Source organism: Mauremys reevesii, linkage group 8 (assembly GCF_016161935.1).
Source record: "Mauremys reevesii isolate NIE-2019 linkage group 8, ASM1616193v1, whole genome shotgun sequence".
NCBI classification, from domain to species: domain Eukaryota; kingdom Metazoa; phylum Chordata; order Testudines; family Geoemydidae; genus Mauremys; species Mauremys reevesii.
Window position 1 is genome coordinate 64,715,188 of NC_052630.1, and position 20,241 is coordinate 64,735,428.

General features: G+C 47.7%; 1 protein-coding gene across 1 annotated transcript in view; it reads right to left on the reverse strand.

Annotated features, from left to right (window-relative positions):
• LOC120369992 (coagulation factor XIII B chain-like) overlaps window positions 1–20,241 on the reverse strand; it is a 53,845-nt gene that overhangs the window by 25,471 nt on the left and 8,133 nt on the right. The window contains 4 exon segments of the mRNA XM_039483938.1: window positions 6,922–7,098; window positions 8,509–8,685; window positions 11,124–11,309; window positions 13,425–13,625. Of these exon segments, the coding sequence (XP_039339872.1) occupies window positions 6,922–7,098; window positions 8,509–8,685; window positions 11,124–11,309; window positions 13,425–13,625 (741 nt within the window).

A 20,241-nucleotide genomic window follows, 5' to 3' on the forward strand; every position in this document is an offset into this window, starting at 1 on the left:
GGGAAGACCTGGGTAATTACACAACTGTCAGCCTTACATCGATCCTGGGGAAGAAAATGGAGAGGCTGATACAGTACTTGATTAATCAAGAATTAAAGAAAGGTAGTGTCATTAATGCAAATCAACATAGATTTATGGAAAACAGATCCCGTCTAACTTGTTTGGGTTGTTTTTTTTAATGAGATTACAGGTTTGGTTGACAAAGATAATAGTGTTGACGCAATATACATTTAGCCTTCTGTAAGGTGTTTGACTTGGTAACACACATAAAAACTAGGATTATATAAAATTAACATGGCACCCATTAAACGGATTGAAGATTGCCTAACTGGTAAGTCTCAAAACATAATTGTAAACAGGGAGTCGTCACTGAGCAAGTGCGTTTCCAGTGGGATGCTACAGTAATCAGTTCTTGGCCCTACAGTATTTAATATTTTTATCAATGACCTGGAAGAAAACAAAATAATCACAGATAAAGTTTGCAGCTGACACAAACTGGGGGAGTGCTAGGTAGTGAAGAGGACCGGTCACTGATTCAGAGAGATCTGGATCGTTTGGTAAACGGCACAAAACAATATGCATTTTAATACAGCTGAATGTAAATGTATACATCTAAGAACAAAGAATGTAGGTCACACTTACAGGATAGAGGACTCTATCTGGGGAAGCAATGACTCTGAAAAATGTTTGGGACTCATAGTGTGATGCTGTAGCCAAAAGAGCTAATGTGATCTTGGGATGCATAAACAGGGGACTCTCAATAGGAGTAGAGATGTTATTTTACAGCTCTGTATTTGGCACTGGTGCGACTGCTGCTGCAATACTGTGTCCAGTTGCTATGCCCACAATTCAAGAAGGATGTTGATGAATTGGAGAGGGTCCAGAGAAGAGCCATGAGAACGATTAGAAACATACCTTATAGTGATAGACTCAGAGGGATCAATCTATTTAGATTATCAAAGAGAAGGTTAAGGGGTGACTTGATTAAGCATCTACATGGTAAAAAAAATAATAATGGGTTCTATAATCAAGGTATAACATGAAGCTAGACAAATTCAGATTGGAAATAAGATGTACATTTTTGACAGTGAGCCACTGGAACTATTTACCAGTGGTTGCAGTGGATTTTCCATCATTGACAATTTTTAAATCGAGATTGGATTTCCCCCCCACCCTAAACAATATGCTCTAGGAGTTATTTTGGACAAGTTCTATAGTCTGTGTTATACAGGAGGTCAGATTAGATGGTCGCAATGGTCCCTTCTGGCCTTGGAATCTGTGAAAACCTATAACAGCAAAAGTCTATTGGTGTTGTAAAAGAAATTAGGTTACTGAAATTTAAATTTGTACAAACACTGCTACTGTGTAGCACACCCAATATACCATATATATGCTTTCTGCATGCCTGTCAACTCTGAGGTGCTTGTTGTTGGAAAAATAGAGTATGGTTACATTCAAAATAATAAAAACATCTGCAACATCATAGAATGAACAGGGATCATGCACAGACATGCATCTGCCCCATTCAGAGACAAATCTATAATGGAGAGAAGCATCCACACTATTACATACAACTAAGCACAAAACAATTAAGCACAATGCATCCTGATGTGTGCAGATCCCACCATATAGAAGTTGGTTGCATAATTTCAGGATAAAAAATGAATCAATAGCAATAAGTCTCTGACACAACCTATAGGTTCTCAGAGTCTCCCACAGCAGCACTAATATCGGCCATGAGCCCACGTGTGCAGTGACAAAAAGTTTAAGTTAAAGCTGCCGTAAACATGTTCAATTTGCTCTGTGTTAATTTTGCTTTTGAAAAGGAACAGAGAGAGAGAGAGAGTTGAAGGAACTTGATTTCTTTATGGAAGGCCATGCCCACTTCTGATGTGCATTCAAATCAAGCAACTCGGGTGCACAATGTTCTATTACATATTTCTTTTCAATTGTAACTTACACTCCAAAATTAGATCTATTTTTTACCTTATGTTGATGTTTTCCACTTTTGATTCCCTTGAATCAACTGAGCTAGCTAAGAAATTAATCAGGGGCCTGAAACTGCTCTCACTGACATCAGTGAAAGTCCATGGCCTTCAAGGGACACATGATTTGGCACCAGTTTTAAGTTGCAAATGATTGTATGTTGTGAATGTAAAATGCTAAGGAAAAGATCCAGATCCCATTGGAGTCAATGAGAGTTTTGCCCTTGATTTCAATGGAACAAGGATTTTCCTCTGATAGATAATATGGCATTTAACCAAGAACATACTTTCAGGTTTCAGAATTACGAGACAGTCATGAGAAGTGTTTACAGTTTCATTAAAAAGTCACATTGCTACTATTATCTCAGGGCCGCCCAGAGGATTCAAGGGGCCTGGGGTCTTCAGCGGCGGGTCCCGGGGCGGAAGGACCACCCGCTGCCGAATTGCCGCATGAGAGTTTTCCGGGGCCCCCAAAACGAGTGAAGGACCCGGCTCCAGGGCCCCTGAAAAACTCTCGTGGGGGCCCCTGTGGGGCCCAGGGTCTGGGGCAAATTGCCCCACTTGCCCCCCCCTCTGGGCAGCCCTGTATTATCTATTGGTCAAACCCTGACACATTAAATTATCACACTTGTACTACAGGTGGTGCAGGTAACAATTCTTATAGTAAAGTTTGCCTGACACTTTCCATTAGAAGATGCTGTTTTCCAATTGCTTATAAAATAGTCAAATTTTAACCATTAAGGGTGAAGTTTCCCATCTTGGGTGTCTGCCTCAAGCTGACTTGTGGTGGTGGTGGTGGTATTAAACGATTCAGCTAAATGGTGCAGCAGTTTTCCACAACAAGTCTGGGGGAAAATATGTTGTTTTGACCCTTATAAAATTTTATTTTTACAACTCTTTTATTGATAAGCTCCAGAGCCTCCACTTTTTGGAGAATGGACTTTACAGTTGGCTGTGGGAAACACTGAGGTAAGTGATAAAATCTTTGCCATCTCTCTGAAAAAGGACAGTTACCTGTTCCATAACTGGCATTCTTCGAGATGTGTTGCTCATGTCTATTCCACAGTAGGTGTGCATGCTCGCCACGTGCACCAGTGCCGGAAGTTTTTCCCTCAGCACTACCCATAGGGAGAGCGCTGCTGCAACCCCTGGAGTGGTGTCGCTATAGTGCGCTATAAGGGGAGCTGCGTGATCCCTCCACCCTCAGTTCCTTCTTGCCAGACCAACTCCGACAGTGAGGAAGGAGGGCGGGATGTGGAATAAACATGAGCAACACATCTCGAAGAACATCAGTTACGGAACAGGTAACTGTCCTTTCTTCTTCGAGTGCTTGCTCATGTGTATTCCACAGTAGGTGATTACAAGCTGTGTCTGATGGAGGTGGGTAGGAGTTCACAGATTCCCTGGCTGGAGCACAGCCCTATCGAAAACAGCGTCATCCCTGGTGTGGGAGACGATCGCATAGTGCGACGTGAACGTGTGTACTGAGGACCAGGTAGCGTCCCTACATATGTCCTGGGTGGGGACATGGCCACAAAGGCAGCCGACGAGGCCTGAGTCCTTGTTGAGTGAGCCCTTACAATAGGTGGTGCGGGAACCCCTGCTAGGTCATAGCATGTGTGGATGCACGATGTAACCCACCAGGAAAGCCTCTGGGTGGAGATCGGTTGGCCCCTTGTGCGCTCGGCTGAGGCAACAAAGAGTTTTGAAGATCTGCAGAACCTGGCTTAGTCCAATCCAAATAAAAGGCCAGAGCTTTGCACACGTCGAGCGTAAGGAGGCAGCGCTCCTCATTAGAGGTATGCAGCTTAGGGCAGAGGACAGGTAGGAAGATGTCCTGGCTCATGTGAAAGGTGGAGACCACCTTCGGGAGGATTGCAGGGTGTGGGCAGAGCTGAACCTTGTCTTTGTGAAAGACAGTGTAAGGGGGGGGGGGTCACAGGTCAGGGCCCTGAGCTCCGAGACCCCCTGGGCTGACATGATGGCCACGAGGAAGGCTATCTTCCAGAAAAGGTGAGACCACAAGCATGTGGCCAGGGGTTCAAACGGGGGCTCCGTGAGGCGGAATAGCACCAAATTTATTTCCCACTGAGGGATAGGGGTCCTAACATAAGGGAAGGACCAATCTAGCCCCTTAAGGAAACACCCGGTCATGACATGGGAGAAAACCGAGCAGCCCTGGACCGGCGGATGGAATGCTGAAATAGCTGCCAGGTGCACCTGACAAAGGAAGGGGCCAGGTCTTGAATTCTAAGGTGAAGTAGGTATTCAAGGATAAGTTGGAGTGGGGCAGACATTGGGGAAAAATCCTGCTCGCCCACCCACCTGGAGAATCAGGGCCACTTTGCCAGGTAGGCTTGGAGTGTGGATGGCCTCCTACTTTTGAGGAGAACATGCCTGACCCCCTCCAAACGCATTCTCTCCTCCATCAGTGTTTGCCAGAGGGCATTGGAGATGTTGGCCACCCCTTCATGGAGCGGGAGGGCCACTCTGCCCAGTGCCGAGGATGAGAGCACGTTAAACGGTGAGTTCAAGGGTCCCTCCATCTCCTTAGCTTGGAGATGGAGACTGGATTCTACTCGCTTTAGCAGCTCCTGATGAGCCCTGAAATCCTCCTGCAGTACGGAGGGGGGTGAAACTGCAATCTTGTCATCCGGTGCAGGGGAGGGGGCCAGTACCAGGGTCTGCATGTCGGCCAGTGCCACAGGGTCCACCCCTTGATCGGAGTCCTCGTGCGGTGCCGAGGAGCTGTGACCTGCCGATTTATCCCTCAGAGGTCTGGATAGCACAACTGACGGAGCCTCAGATGCTCCCACTATCAACCAAGGGCCTTGCTAGGCATGCACAGGGGGCCAGGGGACCCACTGGCACCACTGGCTCTGCCATGGGGGACCCTGCAATTGGCTCTGGTGCAGCATCAGTGGCACCAGCGGCACAAGATGGTCAGGTTGGCCCAGCTGGAGCATAGGGCGCTGCGTGTGGGTCAAGGTCTGGGTCACCAACCACCTGTCGATGCTGTGTGACTGGTATGCGTGGTGGTACCGAGCATGGCGTCTACCATGGGACCAGGACTCCGACGTTAAGGAATCGTGCCGCCTCGAGCTGCTACTCCTTGAGATGCTTTGACACCTGGATCCACGATGACACAGAGCTGGCGATCCCTGCCAGGAATCATGAGCAGGGTGCCTCAACATGCAAGAGCTAGAGCGTGACCAGTGACAGCGTCCATACTGGGAGCAGGAGCGTCTACGGCGTGGGCACCTGTCCCGCCAATACTCTGTACTCGGTGTGGAGCGGTGCCTAGAACTGCGCTCCAATGGCACCCTACCAGACAACCTGGAAGGCAATGAGAGTGGAGGCTGGGGGCTGTGTCCTGACAGGACACTGGGTGACGAGCAGTCCCGAGATCAGTCTCCTGACCGGGATCTGTGGCGAGTTGGCGTGGGCTGTCGAGATCCCAGTGGCGGCTTGCCTCTAGAGCAGAGTCCGGGTGCTGGCGGTGCCCCAGGCACCTGCAGGGTCATAATATCTTTGGCCACCTGCAGGGCCTCCGGTGTCAAAGGCATGCAGACTTCAGTCGGAGAGGTCTGAATCGACACAACCGGGCTGCTCCGCTCAACCTAGAGCGGAGCAGGGAACCGGGGCTGCCCAACTTGGGTCTAGCCTCCCACTGTGCCTTCTCTTTACGCTTCTGAGACGATGAAGCCTTCCTCTGCTTTTTCGATGGGGAGCGATGCCGGCCATCAGAAGGTGCTGGGGGAATCACCACATGCCGAAGACAAGGTACCCGGTGCCGATTCCGCTCGGCGCACCAGGGTAGGAGCCAGTACCGACTCCATGAAAAGGGCCTGAAGTCTAATGTCTCTCTCTTTTTTCATCCTGGGTTTGAAGGACCTGCAGATTTTACAGTGGTTGCTGATGTGGGATTGCCCAGGCAGCAGAGACACTCAGTGTGCGGGTCACTCCTGGGCATCGAACTCCTGCAAGACTCACACAATTTAAACCCTGGGACCTGGGGCATGCCCCAGCCCGAAGAATAACTAACTAAACTAGAACTTTTATGAACTGATACAGGTACTACTGAAAAACAAACGAGATTTGAGATGTGCTGCAGCAAAGCTGGAGCGAGTAGTTCCGATGCACAGTCACTGGTGGCAAGAAAGAACTGAAGGTGGGGGGAGCACGTGGCTCCCCTTATGGTGCCACTGCAGGGGTCACAGCAGCACTCCCTCTATGGGTACTGCTGAGGGAAAAACTTCCGGCACCGGTGCACATGGCGAGCACACACACCTACTGTGGAATACACCTGAGCAATCACCTGAAGAAGAATGTGTCAGTCTCTGAAAACTGCAGTTATTACACAGTAAGTAGAAGTTTAGAAATAGGAAGCAAATTTTCTAAAGATTATATCTGCACTGAGCATGCTCCGTCCTCTCACATATCCTACTGCATGTGACATTCCCACACAGTAACTAAGCATGCTCCATCCTAGGCTGCAAGGGCTAAGCAGCACTTTCCTTGAAATTGCTGCTCCCAGCTGCTGCAGGCCACTATGGCTTACAGAAACCAGGAGGAGGAAGAGACTTTTTCTGTGCTTTCAGTGTTCCTTCTGCTGACTCCCAGGCAGTGTGCAGCCTGATTCAAATGCAGAGGGATAAAGAACTGGGAGGGGGAGCTGAAGGGGAAAGGGAAGGAGGCAGATACAAGGGCTGGAGCTTGGTGGTAGAGGGTAGAATAGTTTGTGCGCATGTAATTAAAGACTATTGATGCATATGCATAAGGAGGCTGAATTAAGGTTGAACAGGAAGCCTTAATTCTGAAATTTCCTAACTTTTGAGGGCTTCACTTTGAAACTTCAGTGTTATTTTAATGTATATTTTAAAATGTAATAATAAGGGTGGTGTAGGGGCTGGAAGAGATACACAGAGAGAGTTACCTTCACATATTGGAGGCTCTGGATACCATCCAAAGTCATAACACTGAATTAAATCAGATCCATTCAAAGAGTAATTTTTCTGACACAAAAACTGAACCACATCTCCTTCCTCATAGCTTTTCTTCTTGGGATAGAAATTCCCATGTTCTATCTCACTTAACAAGGAGCACGTTACTTCTAGACAAGAAAAACACACACTGGGTAAAACAGATTTAAAACAGCTCTATCATAATAAATCCATTAAATGTTTGGAAGCTTTTCTCCCATAAAAGAAAGAAAGGCTGCAGGGTTAAAGAATACCAGACTTCGGAAGATTCAGGTTAAGTTATTCTAGATGTAAGCAGAGTCAGAATGAGCTCTACCCTGACATCTGGTGGTGAGCTGTGGAAAAGGACTTCAGGGGCTGATCTCGTTTGCATGGGCACACCCAACCTGCCTAGCATAATGGACTGCTTGCCCAAATGGTCACTTCAGCTGCTGTGGGATCCCCAGTCTCTTTGTTATTGGGACAGGAGTAATAAAATGTTGTTATCTTGGCTATGTGAATCAAGAACAGTAGAACTGTACTTGGCATTTTATGATGGAGGGACTCGCCTTCAACCAAGCAGCACCCGCTAGGCAAGGGACATGGGTTCCAAAGCCCAGTGAATTGAGAAGGGCTGGGGACAGGTATGTGTACCTGGCAGTGTAGGCCTGAAACACCACTTTGACCGTTCCTCTCTCCATGGTGTAATAATAGAGCTAATTTTGACTCAGTTAGGAGTCTTGTCAGGTACCGCAGAGCTGAAATCACTGATTCCTAGGTGTATGCATTAGCCCTACTTTGGGCTAGTGGTTCTGAGTATGCCAGCACTGAGACCCCCACCCCCTGAACAGCTGAAATCACTGAGAGCTGTGTTAAGTAGGCAGGGGCTGAAGACAAGTTGGTGAGTGGCTAGCAGAGAGGTGCAGCTGCTGGTGAAGACTGCAGCAGAACCCATGGAGAGGTGTGGCAATCAGCCATCAACATGAGCAGTGGTGCATGTAAGATGCCCCCATACTGCCCCCCCCCCAGGCTGGGAGGTAAATTCTGCAGATGAACTTCTGAACTCTGGGGTCTGCACTGACCAAGGATAGAAACTGTGGGTGCGGTGACTGTTGGGTTGCTGGACTTAAGACCCTGAGGGGAAAAGGATACTGCTAAACTTACTTGGGAATGGGTCTTTTGCTCATCATTTGTGTTATGAATCTTGTTTGTGGTTTCAGAGTAGCAGCCGAGTTAGTCTGTATCAGCAAAAAGAACAGGAGTACCTGTGACAGATTAGAGACTAACACATTTATTTGAGCATAAGCTTTCGTGGGCTACAGCCCACTTCCCTCCTTTATTAAAAGGCTTTTGATACACTCAGACTCTGTGCTTGTGAGAGGGGAAGTATTGCCTCCTACAGGCACCCGAGGCGGGTGGTATGTAATTGTCCCAGGTCACTGGGTGGGAGCTCGAGCCAGTTTTGCCTTGTGTTATTGAAAGGGAATCCCTAGATACTGAACCCAGCTCTTGTTGCTGCCATCTCTGATGGGCAGAAGGGTTACATAAAGACAACAACATACTAGTGCAGTTCGGAGTAAGGGACCATCCATATGTGCGACAGACTGCCTTTTCAATAGTGTTTCCTCCTCTGGTGTGGTATCCCTCATCACATTCATACATCAGTGTTTCATTCAGTTTGAGGATCCGCTGGGTTGTGGAGTAGTGGCCGTGATGTAAGTCTGGTACTAAGCACCTATCTTAAAAAAAAACGGAAAAAAAGTGCATTCATTTTGGGGCTTATTTCATTTAAATTACATGACATAGGATTTTTCTCACTATGTCCTCATTAAAGTCTCATGTTTTTAGTAGACTGTTCAAATCTGACACAAAGCTTTGCAATTAATTTGTAAATAGCTGGGGCATCAGTTATTCAAGTCCTCTGATATACATTTATTAACAAAGTTTGGAGGGAAATGGATTAATTTGCACCAGATGCACAGCCATGTTGACTATACTGATTCAAATAAGTATATTCAGACACAAACGTGTTTGTTTCAGTAGTTCTGACTCTGCAGCTTCCCAACTTTATATATACTTACACAGTCTCTCACTGTTGTGTGAGCGAGTGTAGGAGCTTTAAGCAGTTATCTTCTTCCTATAGCACCCTGCCTAACAGGCAGAGATTTTAACTGTAACTCACAGACATAAACCAACATTCACACACAGCAGTAAGTGTGACGTGTGTGGCAACAAGATTTAGATTATACTAGTAGGGTGGTCATAAAAGTCCTGCACTCTTCAAAATGGAAATAGCAAGAGAAATGGAACTTTCCCTTCTGAGTCCACCCTTTACCAGAGAGAATCAAGGCCCAAAGAGTTCTCTTCAGGCATGCCTGCTGTTTCTCTAGGGTAGGGTAACCAGCTAGGGACCAGAGAAAAATATATTTTGAACTACGAATACAATTCCATAGATATACCTTACAAATAATTGTAGTGCTTCTCTGTATTTTTACCATTCAGTGAGTGTTTCTGAATTGCAAATAGATTGATCTCCAAAGAAAAATTGACCCTAAATGAACAAAATGTACTACTCACCAAATAGTGTTCAGCCAGCTCTAGTTTTTAGTGTGTACTACTTCTAATTATACTTAGTCCCATTGCACAATAAAACAATCTTACAAGCCACAGGAAAGCAAGAGGTGGCCACACTCCAGAAGTTTTTATATTTGACACGGTGAGCCAAAGTCTGCATGGACATGCAGAAGATGGAAATCAATGCAATTCTACCACATTTTCTACTTTTAAAATGGAAATTTACTTAACTGTCAACATTTGTAGCCCATAGGGATAGCTTGCCTTTACTATATTCACTGCCTTGCCGTTATTATATTCAGTAAGAATGCAAGGAACCTATAGGCTTATATCCTGCAAGACACTGGCTTCAGCAGTTAGCATGAGGCTTGAGGGCTATGAACTTTGGCATAGATAAATGGCCCAAAGGTAACCCCTAAGTTTTGGGGAACTGGAAGAGTGTAAAGGGGAATTTTGTCCATAATGACATCAGCCAGCCATAGAAGCATAAGCTAACGTCAGCTTTTGGAAAGTTTTCGAAGGAACATCCAACCACAAGAGTGTGATAGCAATGAATTAAAGTATATGATAATGAGTTGAAATCATTAATATACTAACCTATAGAAGGACACCTCAACACTAGTAGATTGAGAAAGTACGAATAAGGAAGAGGGGAAATACCCCTACTGAATATGCATTAGACATACTGGCATCAGTGTAACGTATTATAAAAGTTATATTCCCAACCTGTGGGCAGTAGGAGAGAGATATGTAAGAATGATGGCCACTGGTGAAGATGAGGAAGGTGATGGTGATGAGGAAGATAATTGCTAACATTCCAGGTTATTCTGCAAGGATGGTGTGAGTATGGAAGTTCAGGTATACTTTCTGTGTTATCTCTATCTACCTTATTGAGTTGCAGTGTGTGTGTGACTGACCTGAAGGTATTAATACATTATTTGTAAACACAGAAGAGTTCTTATAGCATGAGTGTTTCCACTGTGCCCATCGAGGTTCCCAGTTACATAGTAATTTTAATAATGCTGGTCCTGATCTTGGGACAAGACCCTGTTAATTCTGTAAGTGATAACTGGGAATGCTTAAGTAATCAATATAATTAATACATAATCTATAGCTCAGTCTACACATGTAGTATTAGTGAATAATTAAACTTAACTTACAATGTAAAAAAGTGTGGCAATGTGATAGCAACAGAGATTATCACCCACTGTCATTCAGTGCTATGGCATTTGTATAGTAGCTCCCCTTCTGAAGTTAATATCCCAACAGTGGAAAGACAGAAATATTAAATGTAAAACAGTATTTATACTATCCCTAACCTCATTAGAAAATGTGTAAGGTTTCAATCATCTACCCATTTGGCCCATGATCCTGTATACCTTTACATGCAGGCTTAACTTTATGCATGTGATATAAGTAGTCCCAATGGGGACTATTGTCATCTAATGCAAATTGATGTTGTCCCATTGATTTTGACCAGCTGAAAATTTGCCCCAGTGAGTTTAAAAGCTGCCCTAACACAGGGAGACTCTAGCTGTAACGGTATCATATAGCAGCAAAGATACAAAGAAAGTCAGTTATAAAGAGGAATGTAAATTCATACCAAACTTTTTAGCACAGCTTGGGTGAGAAGACCATCCTTCTGGAAGACATTGCACTGTTTCATCAGCATTACCTCCTGGAGTTTGATAGCCGGAAGCACATCTGTACAACAATTGTTCCCATATTTTGTAGGACACTTTTGTATCAGAGAAGATGCCATTTTCCAAGAGAGGTTTGCTACATTTTTCTACATGAAAAGAAGTAGGCTGATTAGAAGGAGACAACTGACAGAGTATTATATATATTTACATGGGGATTTGTCTGCTTCCTATATTTGCCTACAGTGAGGAGATAATGAGCCCAACAATTTTTCTATCTACTTACCTTCCTGACATAGTAACAAAAAACCGAATATCAAATAGGTATTTTAAATGTTGAAATTAGAAAGATAATAAAGTCACCTAGTTTAGTGAATCTGGACAGTGGTGGGGTTCACACAATCTTCTTTCTTGCCAGTCTTGACTATTTTCTTTATTGCTACTGAAGCTGCAGTGCACTCAATCAGACCTGAAGTGATGGAGACAGTCCTGAGAGTTGGAGAAATTGCCCAACTTTGAAGCTATAAGACCCTGTCCCAGTGAGTAAAATAGGAGCACTTGCAAAAACATAGTGAGAGTTCTCTCCTAGTAGCAATTAAAGGGCACCAGGAAGGGAACTGATGACCATCAGCAGATCATAAACAGATGAGCGCACAAGGAGAGCAAGAGAGAGTTCAGTGTTTTGGTGATTTCACTGTCTACTGGCCAGATGTGCCCTCTATTTTTTAAAAATTCACTTTAAGAGGCACAGATGTTCTCCCCACTCCTCTATAACCTCAGAACTTGATATTACTGTGTGTAACTCTGGAACCTGACATTATTTCAGTCAGCTGTTTTGTATGTCCAGCCACTGCTAGCTGAAAACCAAATACCACATAGCTAGAAATAATCTTAGGGCTTTGAGAGGCAAGGCCAAACAGCTGTATGTTTGCAGTTTCTGCTAATGAGAATGGGAGGATGGGACAGAAAGTTAATGTACCATGAGAATGGAAGGAATGTTTGAACAGTCAGCCTTGGTTTTAAGCGCCCCTACATATACATTTTATTGTTATGACTAGAGATACACAGAATGCTTTGTTAAAAGATAAATGAGTAGGTTGCTTAAATTAGGAGAATTGGTGACCCATTGGGGTTACTATAGTGACCCACTAAAAGTCGCTATGAGTTATGTGCTTTGTTTAATTTAGCTATAAAAGATTAGGCAAAAGGATACACTTTGGAGCAATCCAAGGAAGCTTTTCTTTGGGCAAGAAGCTGGCACCTAAATGCCCTAGTAGCTGGATGGAAGGACAGCGCACAGAATTATGGTTGTTGATTACTCAAAACCATCTCAGACTTTGAGTAAATATAAATGTTTGGGATGCTCTCAACCTACTGCTACAGCACTTTTGTGTGTGCGTGAAACCTAATAAAAAGGTAGTTTTAGGTTAAAGCATTCTTGTTTGTACCAATCATTTATCAGCCAGAGGAGCTGTCCCCCCATTGATTTATTCCTGACACCCACTGCTTTGGGTTCTGAAAACCCTGGGTAACACCCTAAATACTCTCTGGGATGCGATTACTGTCTGAGGGAGCAGCCAACCAGTCACCTGCAGGCAAACCCTACTGATGCCAAAGTGCAGCTTTCACTTTGTTTAACCCCTGCTGCTGAGCCAGAAAATTTCTGTTTTAAGGGAAGGGCTTCCACCTGTAAGAGGCAAAATTACTGAAGATGCGGGGAGGCAAAGTGAACTAAAATTTGACTGAAATTGGTCATTTGCTTATCATGGAGGATGGAAGGGGAATCCAGTACCACTTGAATAAAAACAATAATGAAAACACAAAGGCTGAAAATAAATAGGGATGTTCTGAACATAAGAACAGCCATACTGGGTCAGAACAAAGATCCTTCTAGCCCAGTATCCCATCTTCCAACAATGGCCAGTGCCAGGGTGCTTCAGAAGGTTAATCAGAACAGGTAATCATCAAGTGATCTATCCCCATCGCCCATTCCCAGTTTCTGGCAAACAGAGGCTAGAGACACCATCCCTGCCCATCCTAGCTAAGAGCCCCTGATGGACCTATCCCCCATGAATTTATCTGATTTCACAAAAAGGCAACATTCCTGGTTTTGGTACTAATTTTCAGAGAGAAGGAGGTAAAGTGTCAATATCCAGTTCTACTTCCTAATTTTTCCCTAAGTTATGGTTTCATTACTACACCCTCTTGGTGAAATCCATTACAACGTCCACAGGAAACAAAAAAGGCTAATGAAAGTGACTTACTATAACACTTTGGTGCTGGTGACCATCCTGTTGCTGTGCATGTTATCCTTGCATCTTGACTCCCAGATTCAGTTGTATAGCCAGCCACGCAGGTGTAGGAAAGCTTTTTCTCTTTACTCATTGGAAAATAATAACTTTTAAAACTATAATAATACTGGGCTATCTTCCCATTTTCTATGAGTGGCAAATCACAAGGCTTATCTACAAAAGATTTAATTATGTTTTGTTCATTACAAATGTCTTCCATGCATAACAGTGCTTTCTGGATTAATTTACAATTAATTGGCTTGGCTGAATTCTGTATAGGTACCTAGGGTTCACATATGAGGTCCAATTCTGCAACCATTTATCCTTTCAACTTATACTTGAGTTGCCTAGTTGTTAGTGAGTAATTATACTGAAAATCAAAGACATTTCTTTTCACTTTGTCCTATACTACAATAAATGGGCAGATTCAGTGAAACTAAAAGGTAACATATTTAGCAAGGGGGTGTCAAGCTTAAGGCCTAAGGGATGGATTCAGCCAAGTTGACCTATTTATGTTGCATGCTAGACACATTCGGATGGTCTAGAACCTCAGTTTCCATCTAAAACGAGTTTCTAGGCCTCATGGTTGCAATAAATTTAACATTTCAGTGTCAACATAACTAATTTTATTGCTGATAATTTTAGCAGATGAAATGGGGAAGATGTGTCAAGGAAGCCACAGCAATGTGAGAATTGAAAGTTTCTGCAAAGAAATAAATGCACAGGGAAGAATGGAAGAGTTAAAAAAAAAGAGGTTGGGGAAAAGAAGTGACATAAGAGGGCCAAAACAGCAGCGGCTGTAAAAGGGAGCATGTTTTCCCACTGAGCAGTGTTGAATGTGACATGATAATAATAATAATAATAAAAATACCTAAGTATTTAGATACTAATGTTTAGGCCAGATACTCTCCAGGCACTGGTTGTAAACCTACCACAGTGGTCTCAAACTCAGTTTACCTTAGGGCCAGTGCCAGTCCTCAAATCCTCCCAGCGGGCCAATAATATTACTCATGCCACCCAGAACCCGGCCTCCAAACTCCACCCCCAAATCTCCAACCCCACCTGCCTAAAGCTCTAGGGGATGTTTGGGTGGGGGAGGAGGTCTGGGGTAGGGGATTGGGGTGCAGGCTCAGGGAGGGAGTTTGGGTGCAGAAGGAGTGAGAGGATGGGCTCTGGTTGGTTTGGGGGGGGGAGGGCTTCTGGGGTACTGGCTCTGGGTTGGATTTTGGGGGGTGGGTGCAGGCTGTGGGTGGGGGCCGGGGTGGGGGTGCTGTAGAAGGGGGGGGGGTTTCAGGCTCTGGGAGGGAGTTTGGGGGCTGTGGGGAGGGTGCAGGCTCTGGGAGGGAGGTTGGGGGTGGGGGGTATGTGGGGGAAAGGATGGGAGTGCAGACTCTGGGAGGGGATTGGGGATGCAGCACTTACCTGGGGCTCCAAGGCAGGGCAGGCTGGGGGGGCCTTGTGCGCTGCTGCCCCCTGGAACTGCCCCCGCAGCTTCCCATTGATCTAAGGGGTGCTTGGGGCAGGGGCAGGGGCAGCGCAGAGGCACAGCCCACCCTGCCCTGGGGCCGCAAGGAGGGGCTGGCAGACTCATGGAGCGAGCAGGCAGAAACTGCTCAGCTCCGCTGCACTGCCCGTGGTTGGCAGGGCCCCGGGCCAGTGTAAGTCACCCAGGGGACATGTGTGGGGGGAGGGGGGGAGGAGCACCCAGGGCAGCAGGCGGGGCCAAAGGATAGACCCAGCCACAAAATTGCTGAAGCCCCATGGGCCACATTGGGGACATTCTCAGGCCTCAGATGGCCCAGGGGATGGGAGTTTGAGACCCCTAACCTAAGGGCTTGTCTACACTGGCAAGTTTTTTCAATGAAACTAATGTCAACAAGGAAAAAAATTTGACAAAAGCAAAGTTGCCAAAGTGTGTGTACATTTTCTCCCTCTGTCAACAGATCGTGTCCACATTCCGGGCACCTTTGTCAACAGTGAGAGCAATGGACTGTGGGTATGTATCCCACAGTGCCTGGCGACACCATCCGTTGGTAAACGTTGTGGGAATGCGGAAATGGAGAGTGGCACATCCTGGGATGTGCAAAATATACCATCATGCACCTCTGTGTGCCCCACCCCTCCAAAGGTATCTGGTTTTCTTTCATGCCATTTTTTCAATTGTCATTCCTCTGTAGTGCGCGCCAGTATCTGCAGTGCGAGAGGCTGGATCCTGCACTTCTCTTCTATGCAATGTTAGCTGTCGTGAGGACATCATGCATGGCAGCACAATTACTAGCAGTTACTCGCAAAGTTAGCAGAGGATGAATTGCAGGCACCCGAGTGTGATATAGATGGCAGCAACTTATCAGTGCTTTGTGCATTCACAGAGAAGCTGCATACGGTAGAGCATCGCTTTTGGGCTAGGAAAACAAGCACTGATTGATGGGATCGCATTGTCATCATGCAGGTGTGGATTGACGACCAATGGGTACAGAAAAGACAGTTACCTTTTCAGTAACTGGTGTTCTTTGAGATGTGTTGCTCATGTCTATTCCACAATAGATGTGAGTGCTCGCAATGTGCACTAGTGCCAGAAGTTTTTCCCCTAGCAGTATCCATAGAGGAGCACCCCCAGCAACCCCTGGAGTGGCTCCTCCATGGCGCAGTATAAGGGGCACTGCACGCTCCCCCCACCCTCAGTTCCTTCTTGCCAGACAACTCCAATAGAGGGGAAGGAGGGCGGGATGTGGAATAGACATGAGCAACACAACTCGAAAAACACCAGTTACGGAAAAGGTAACTGTCTTTTCTTCTTCGCGTGATTGCTCGTGTGTACTCCAGAATAGGTGATTCCAAGCTATATCTGTTGGAGGTGGGTAGGAATTCACAAATTCTCAGGATGGAGCACAGCCCTGCCAAACCCGGCATCCTCCCTGGTTTGGGAGATGATCGTATAACACAAGGTGAAAATGTGAACTGAAGACCACGTAGCAGCCCTACAAATGTCCTGGATGGGGACATGAGACACCCCTCGGAGCAAAATCGGGGACAGGGACGGTTCTGCTGATTCATGAACAGGTCCACCTGGGGAGTTCCCCACACTCAGAAAACTCTGTGCACCACTTCTCAGTGGAGAGATAACTCGTGCTGAGAGAATCCCTGCTCAAGCAATCCACCTGAGTTCCGGGCACCAGATAGGTGGTAGGCATGTAGGCAGATGTCGTGGGCTAAACAAAAGTCTCACAGCATGAGGGCTTCGTGGCAGGGGATTGGGCCCCTCCTTGCCTGTTGATGTAAAACATTGAGGCCGTGTCGTCCGTGGGAACCCTCCAGGTGTGAGTGGAAGGCCATGCATGCATGCTGTACCAGCCTGAGCTCCTTGATATTTATGTGGAGGGTCACGTCCTGAGTGGACCACAGACCCTGGGTTTGGATGTTCCCCACATGGGCCCCCCGTCCCAGGTCCGACGCATCAGACACCAGTTCCAGCAACAGGGCCCTGCCCCTCAACAAGACTCCATGGAGCATGTTTCTCGGGGAGGACCACCACTGAAGGGAGGTGAGCACTGGCTCAGACACTGTGAGGACTTTGTCCATCCTGTCCCTGGCCTGGGAGAACTCTGAGGCCAACCAGAGCTGGAGGGGCCTAATCCTGAATCTGGCATGACGGACTACATGCACGCCAACATGTGACCCAAAACCTGGAGGCACACTCTGGCTGTTGTCACCGGAAACTTTGTGACCGTGTTGATTAGCCCCTTCAGGATCTTGAACATGTCTGGTGGGAGGGAGGCTCTGGCCAACGAGGCATCCAGGACCACCCCGCTAAACTCTATGCATTGTACTGGGACTAATGTGGACTTGGTGGTGTTTACCAACAGGCCGAAAGTGGTGCATGTGGACAGAAGGAGTGCCATGTGATCCTGCACCTGCTACCAGAAGCTGCCCTTGACCAACCAGTCGTCCGAGTAGGGGAAGATCTGGACCGCCCGTCACCTGAGGTAGGCCGCTACCATCGACATACATTTTGTGAATATGCTGGGGGTAGTGGACAGGCCAAAGGGGAGGACCATAAATTGGTAGTGTTCCTGCCCCACCGTGAAACGGAGGAAGCGTCTGTGCCCCTCGACTATATGAATGTGGAAGTACGTGTCCTGCAGATCAAGGGCAGCATATCAGTCCCTGGAATCCAGGGAGGGGATGATGTAGGCCAGAGAGACCATGCAGAACTTGAGCTTTACCATATACTGGTTCAGGCACTGCAGGTCCAGATTGGGCCTGAACCTTCCTTTGGCCTTCGGGATAAGGAAATAGTGGGAGTGGTACCTCTTGCATTTGAACTCCCCCAGCACCGCTTCCACCACTCCTAGGCCCAGAAGGAGCCCCACCTCCTGCTCAAGTAGAGCCTCATGAGAGGGGTCCTCCAGGAGGGAAGGGGCGAAGGGTGGTTGGGCAGGGTGGAAGTAATCTGTAGGGTGTAGCCCCAGAAGATGGTGTTAAGGACCCATCGGTCCGAGGTCAGCCACGACCACTCCAGGAGGAAAGCATACAACCGATTGGAGAAGGGAAATTTTATTAGGGGTGGAACCCTGACGAGAACTGGCAGGGTGACCCAGGGTGTCCTGTCAAAACCACCTTTTCCTTGCCTGCTTGCCCTTGGAGGACCCAGGCTGGGGGACAGGCCGAGACTGCCTCTGCAGGCATTTCTTATAGTCCCACAACTTTTTATAAGCGGGATCATATTTAGAATGGATAGCTTGGGCAGGAGCCTGATGCAGCTTAAACTTAGGTTTAGCTGGAGCCGGAACATAGATGCCCAGAGTCTGAAGCATCGTGTGGGAATCTTTCAGGCCACGCAGTTTTATAGCCGTTTGTTCCACAAACAGAGTTTTGCCATCAAATGGGAGGTCCTGCCCTGCAAAGAGGTCTGTGAGAGGCCCAAAGAGCAGGAACCACGACGTCCTTCTCGTGGACACTGCAGAGGCCATGGACCACGTGGCCGTGTCCGCCGCATCCGACATTACCTGCAGGGTTGCCCTAGCAGCTGCTGTATCCTCCTCCACCAGCGCTTTGAACTGCTTCCTGTCATGCTCCTAGAGGGAGTCCTCGAACTTGGGCAAAGAGACCCACAGGTTGAACTCTTACTGGCCCCGGAGAGCCTGATGGTTCACCACCCGTAACTGGAAGCTCAAAAACAAATAATTTTTCTTCCAAATGAGTCCAGCCTCCTTGAATCTTTATTGTTGGGAATAGGGGCGGGTTGGCCCTGCTGCTCCCGGTTGACCGACTCGACTACCAGAGAGTTAGGGACAGGGTGGGTGTATAGGTATTCATGTCTCTTGGCTGGCACAAAATACTTGCATTCCACTCTCTTAGAGATGGGCCCAGTGAGGCCGGGGTTTGCCGCAGGGCATTTGAAATTTTCGCCACCCATTCGTGGAGAGACAAGGCCACCCTGCCTGGTACCGAGGCGGACAGTCCGTTAAACAGGGAGTCCAAGGGCTCCTCCACCTCAAGATTGAGGCTTGATGCCACCCTTTTTAATAGTTATTGGGCCTTAGAGTCCTCCTGCGGGACGGAGGGAGGAGGGGAGGGCGAGGAGGCTGGTTCCATAACTTTGTATGTGCACCGGCGCCAGAGGATCCACCACTTGGTCAGCCTCTGGGCATGGTGCTGAGGATGTATGTCCCACTGACTCCTTCCTCAGAGGTCGGAAAAGGAAGGCCAACGACCCTTCTGAAGCTCCGGCCACTGCGAACCCCACTGGGGCTGCGTCAGCCACAGTGCCCACTGGTACCATTGCGCCAGGCACGGGGCCCGGTGCCACTGTACTGCAGTGGCACCGGGGGAGCGGGCTGTTCAGCCTGGCTCACCTGACCCCTCGATGGATGGCTACAAAGGGAGGCTGGGCTGACGTACGACCTGCCACTGTCCCTGGACTGAGAGAAGCGGTAGTGCTGGGAGCAGTGCCGACCCCAAGACTGCGACCTCGACATGGAGGACCGGTACCGTTGGTAACAGCTGCTTGACGATCGGCTCTGGACAGGCGGATCTGCGATGGCGACTGGCCAGTGATTAACACCCGGGGCTGCAGGAGCGGTGATGTGGTGGGGTCCTGGAGCAGGACGACGAACGGGAACAGCGTTGACGTTCATGTCGCGACGGGCTACAATAGCCCCTCCGAGATAAGGGGCTTCGGCATTGTCTACTTCGGTCCCGTCAGTGTTTGCTCCTCGAGGTGGAGTGGTGCCTGGAGTCTTGGTCAGACGGAACCCAGCCAGAGAACCTGGTGGGAGTCAACGGCGACCCAAATGGACTACACACGGAACGGTTGCTGAGTGGCGAACGGCGTTGGGAGCATTCTCTTAACCGATACTGAGTCGGGGGTGACTGTGGAGATCCCAGTGGCGACTTGCCTCTGGAGCGTGGGGCCTCTGGCGGTGCTCCTGGTACCGGCATGAGCATGACGTCCTGGGCCGCCTGCAGGGCCTCCAGCATTGAGAGCTTCCAGACATCCAGGGAAGCCTGCTAAGACTGGGCCAGGCTACTCTGCTCGACTTAAGTTGAAGGCCTAGAGCCCAATGGGGATCAAGGACTACCCAACATGCGTCTAGTCTCTGCCTCAGATTTACTCTGGTGCTGCAGCAGAAAAGGCCTCTTCTTAGCCTTCTTGGTGTGCCCTGTGGACATGGAGCAGTGCCGACTAGTAGATGGCGCCGGGGGGTTGCCACGCACCAACATCGTGGTGCCCGGTGCCGACTTGGAGCGACACGCCAGAGTCGGGATCAACGCCGACTCCATGAGGATA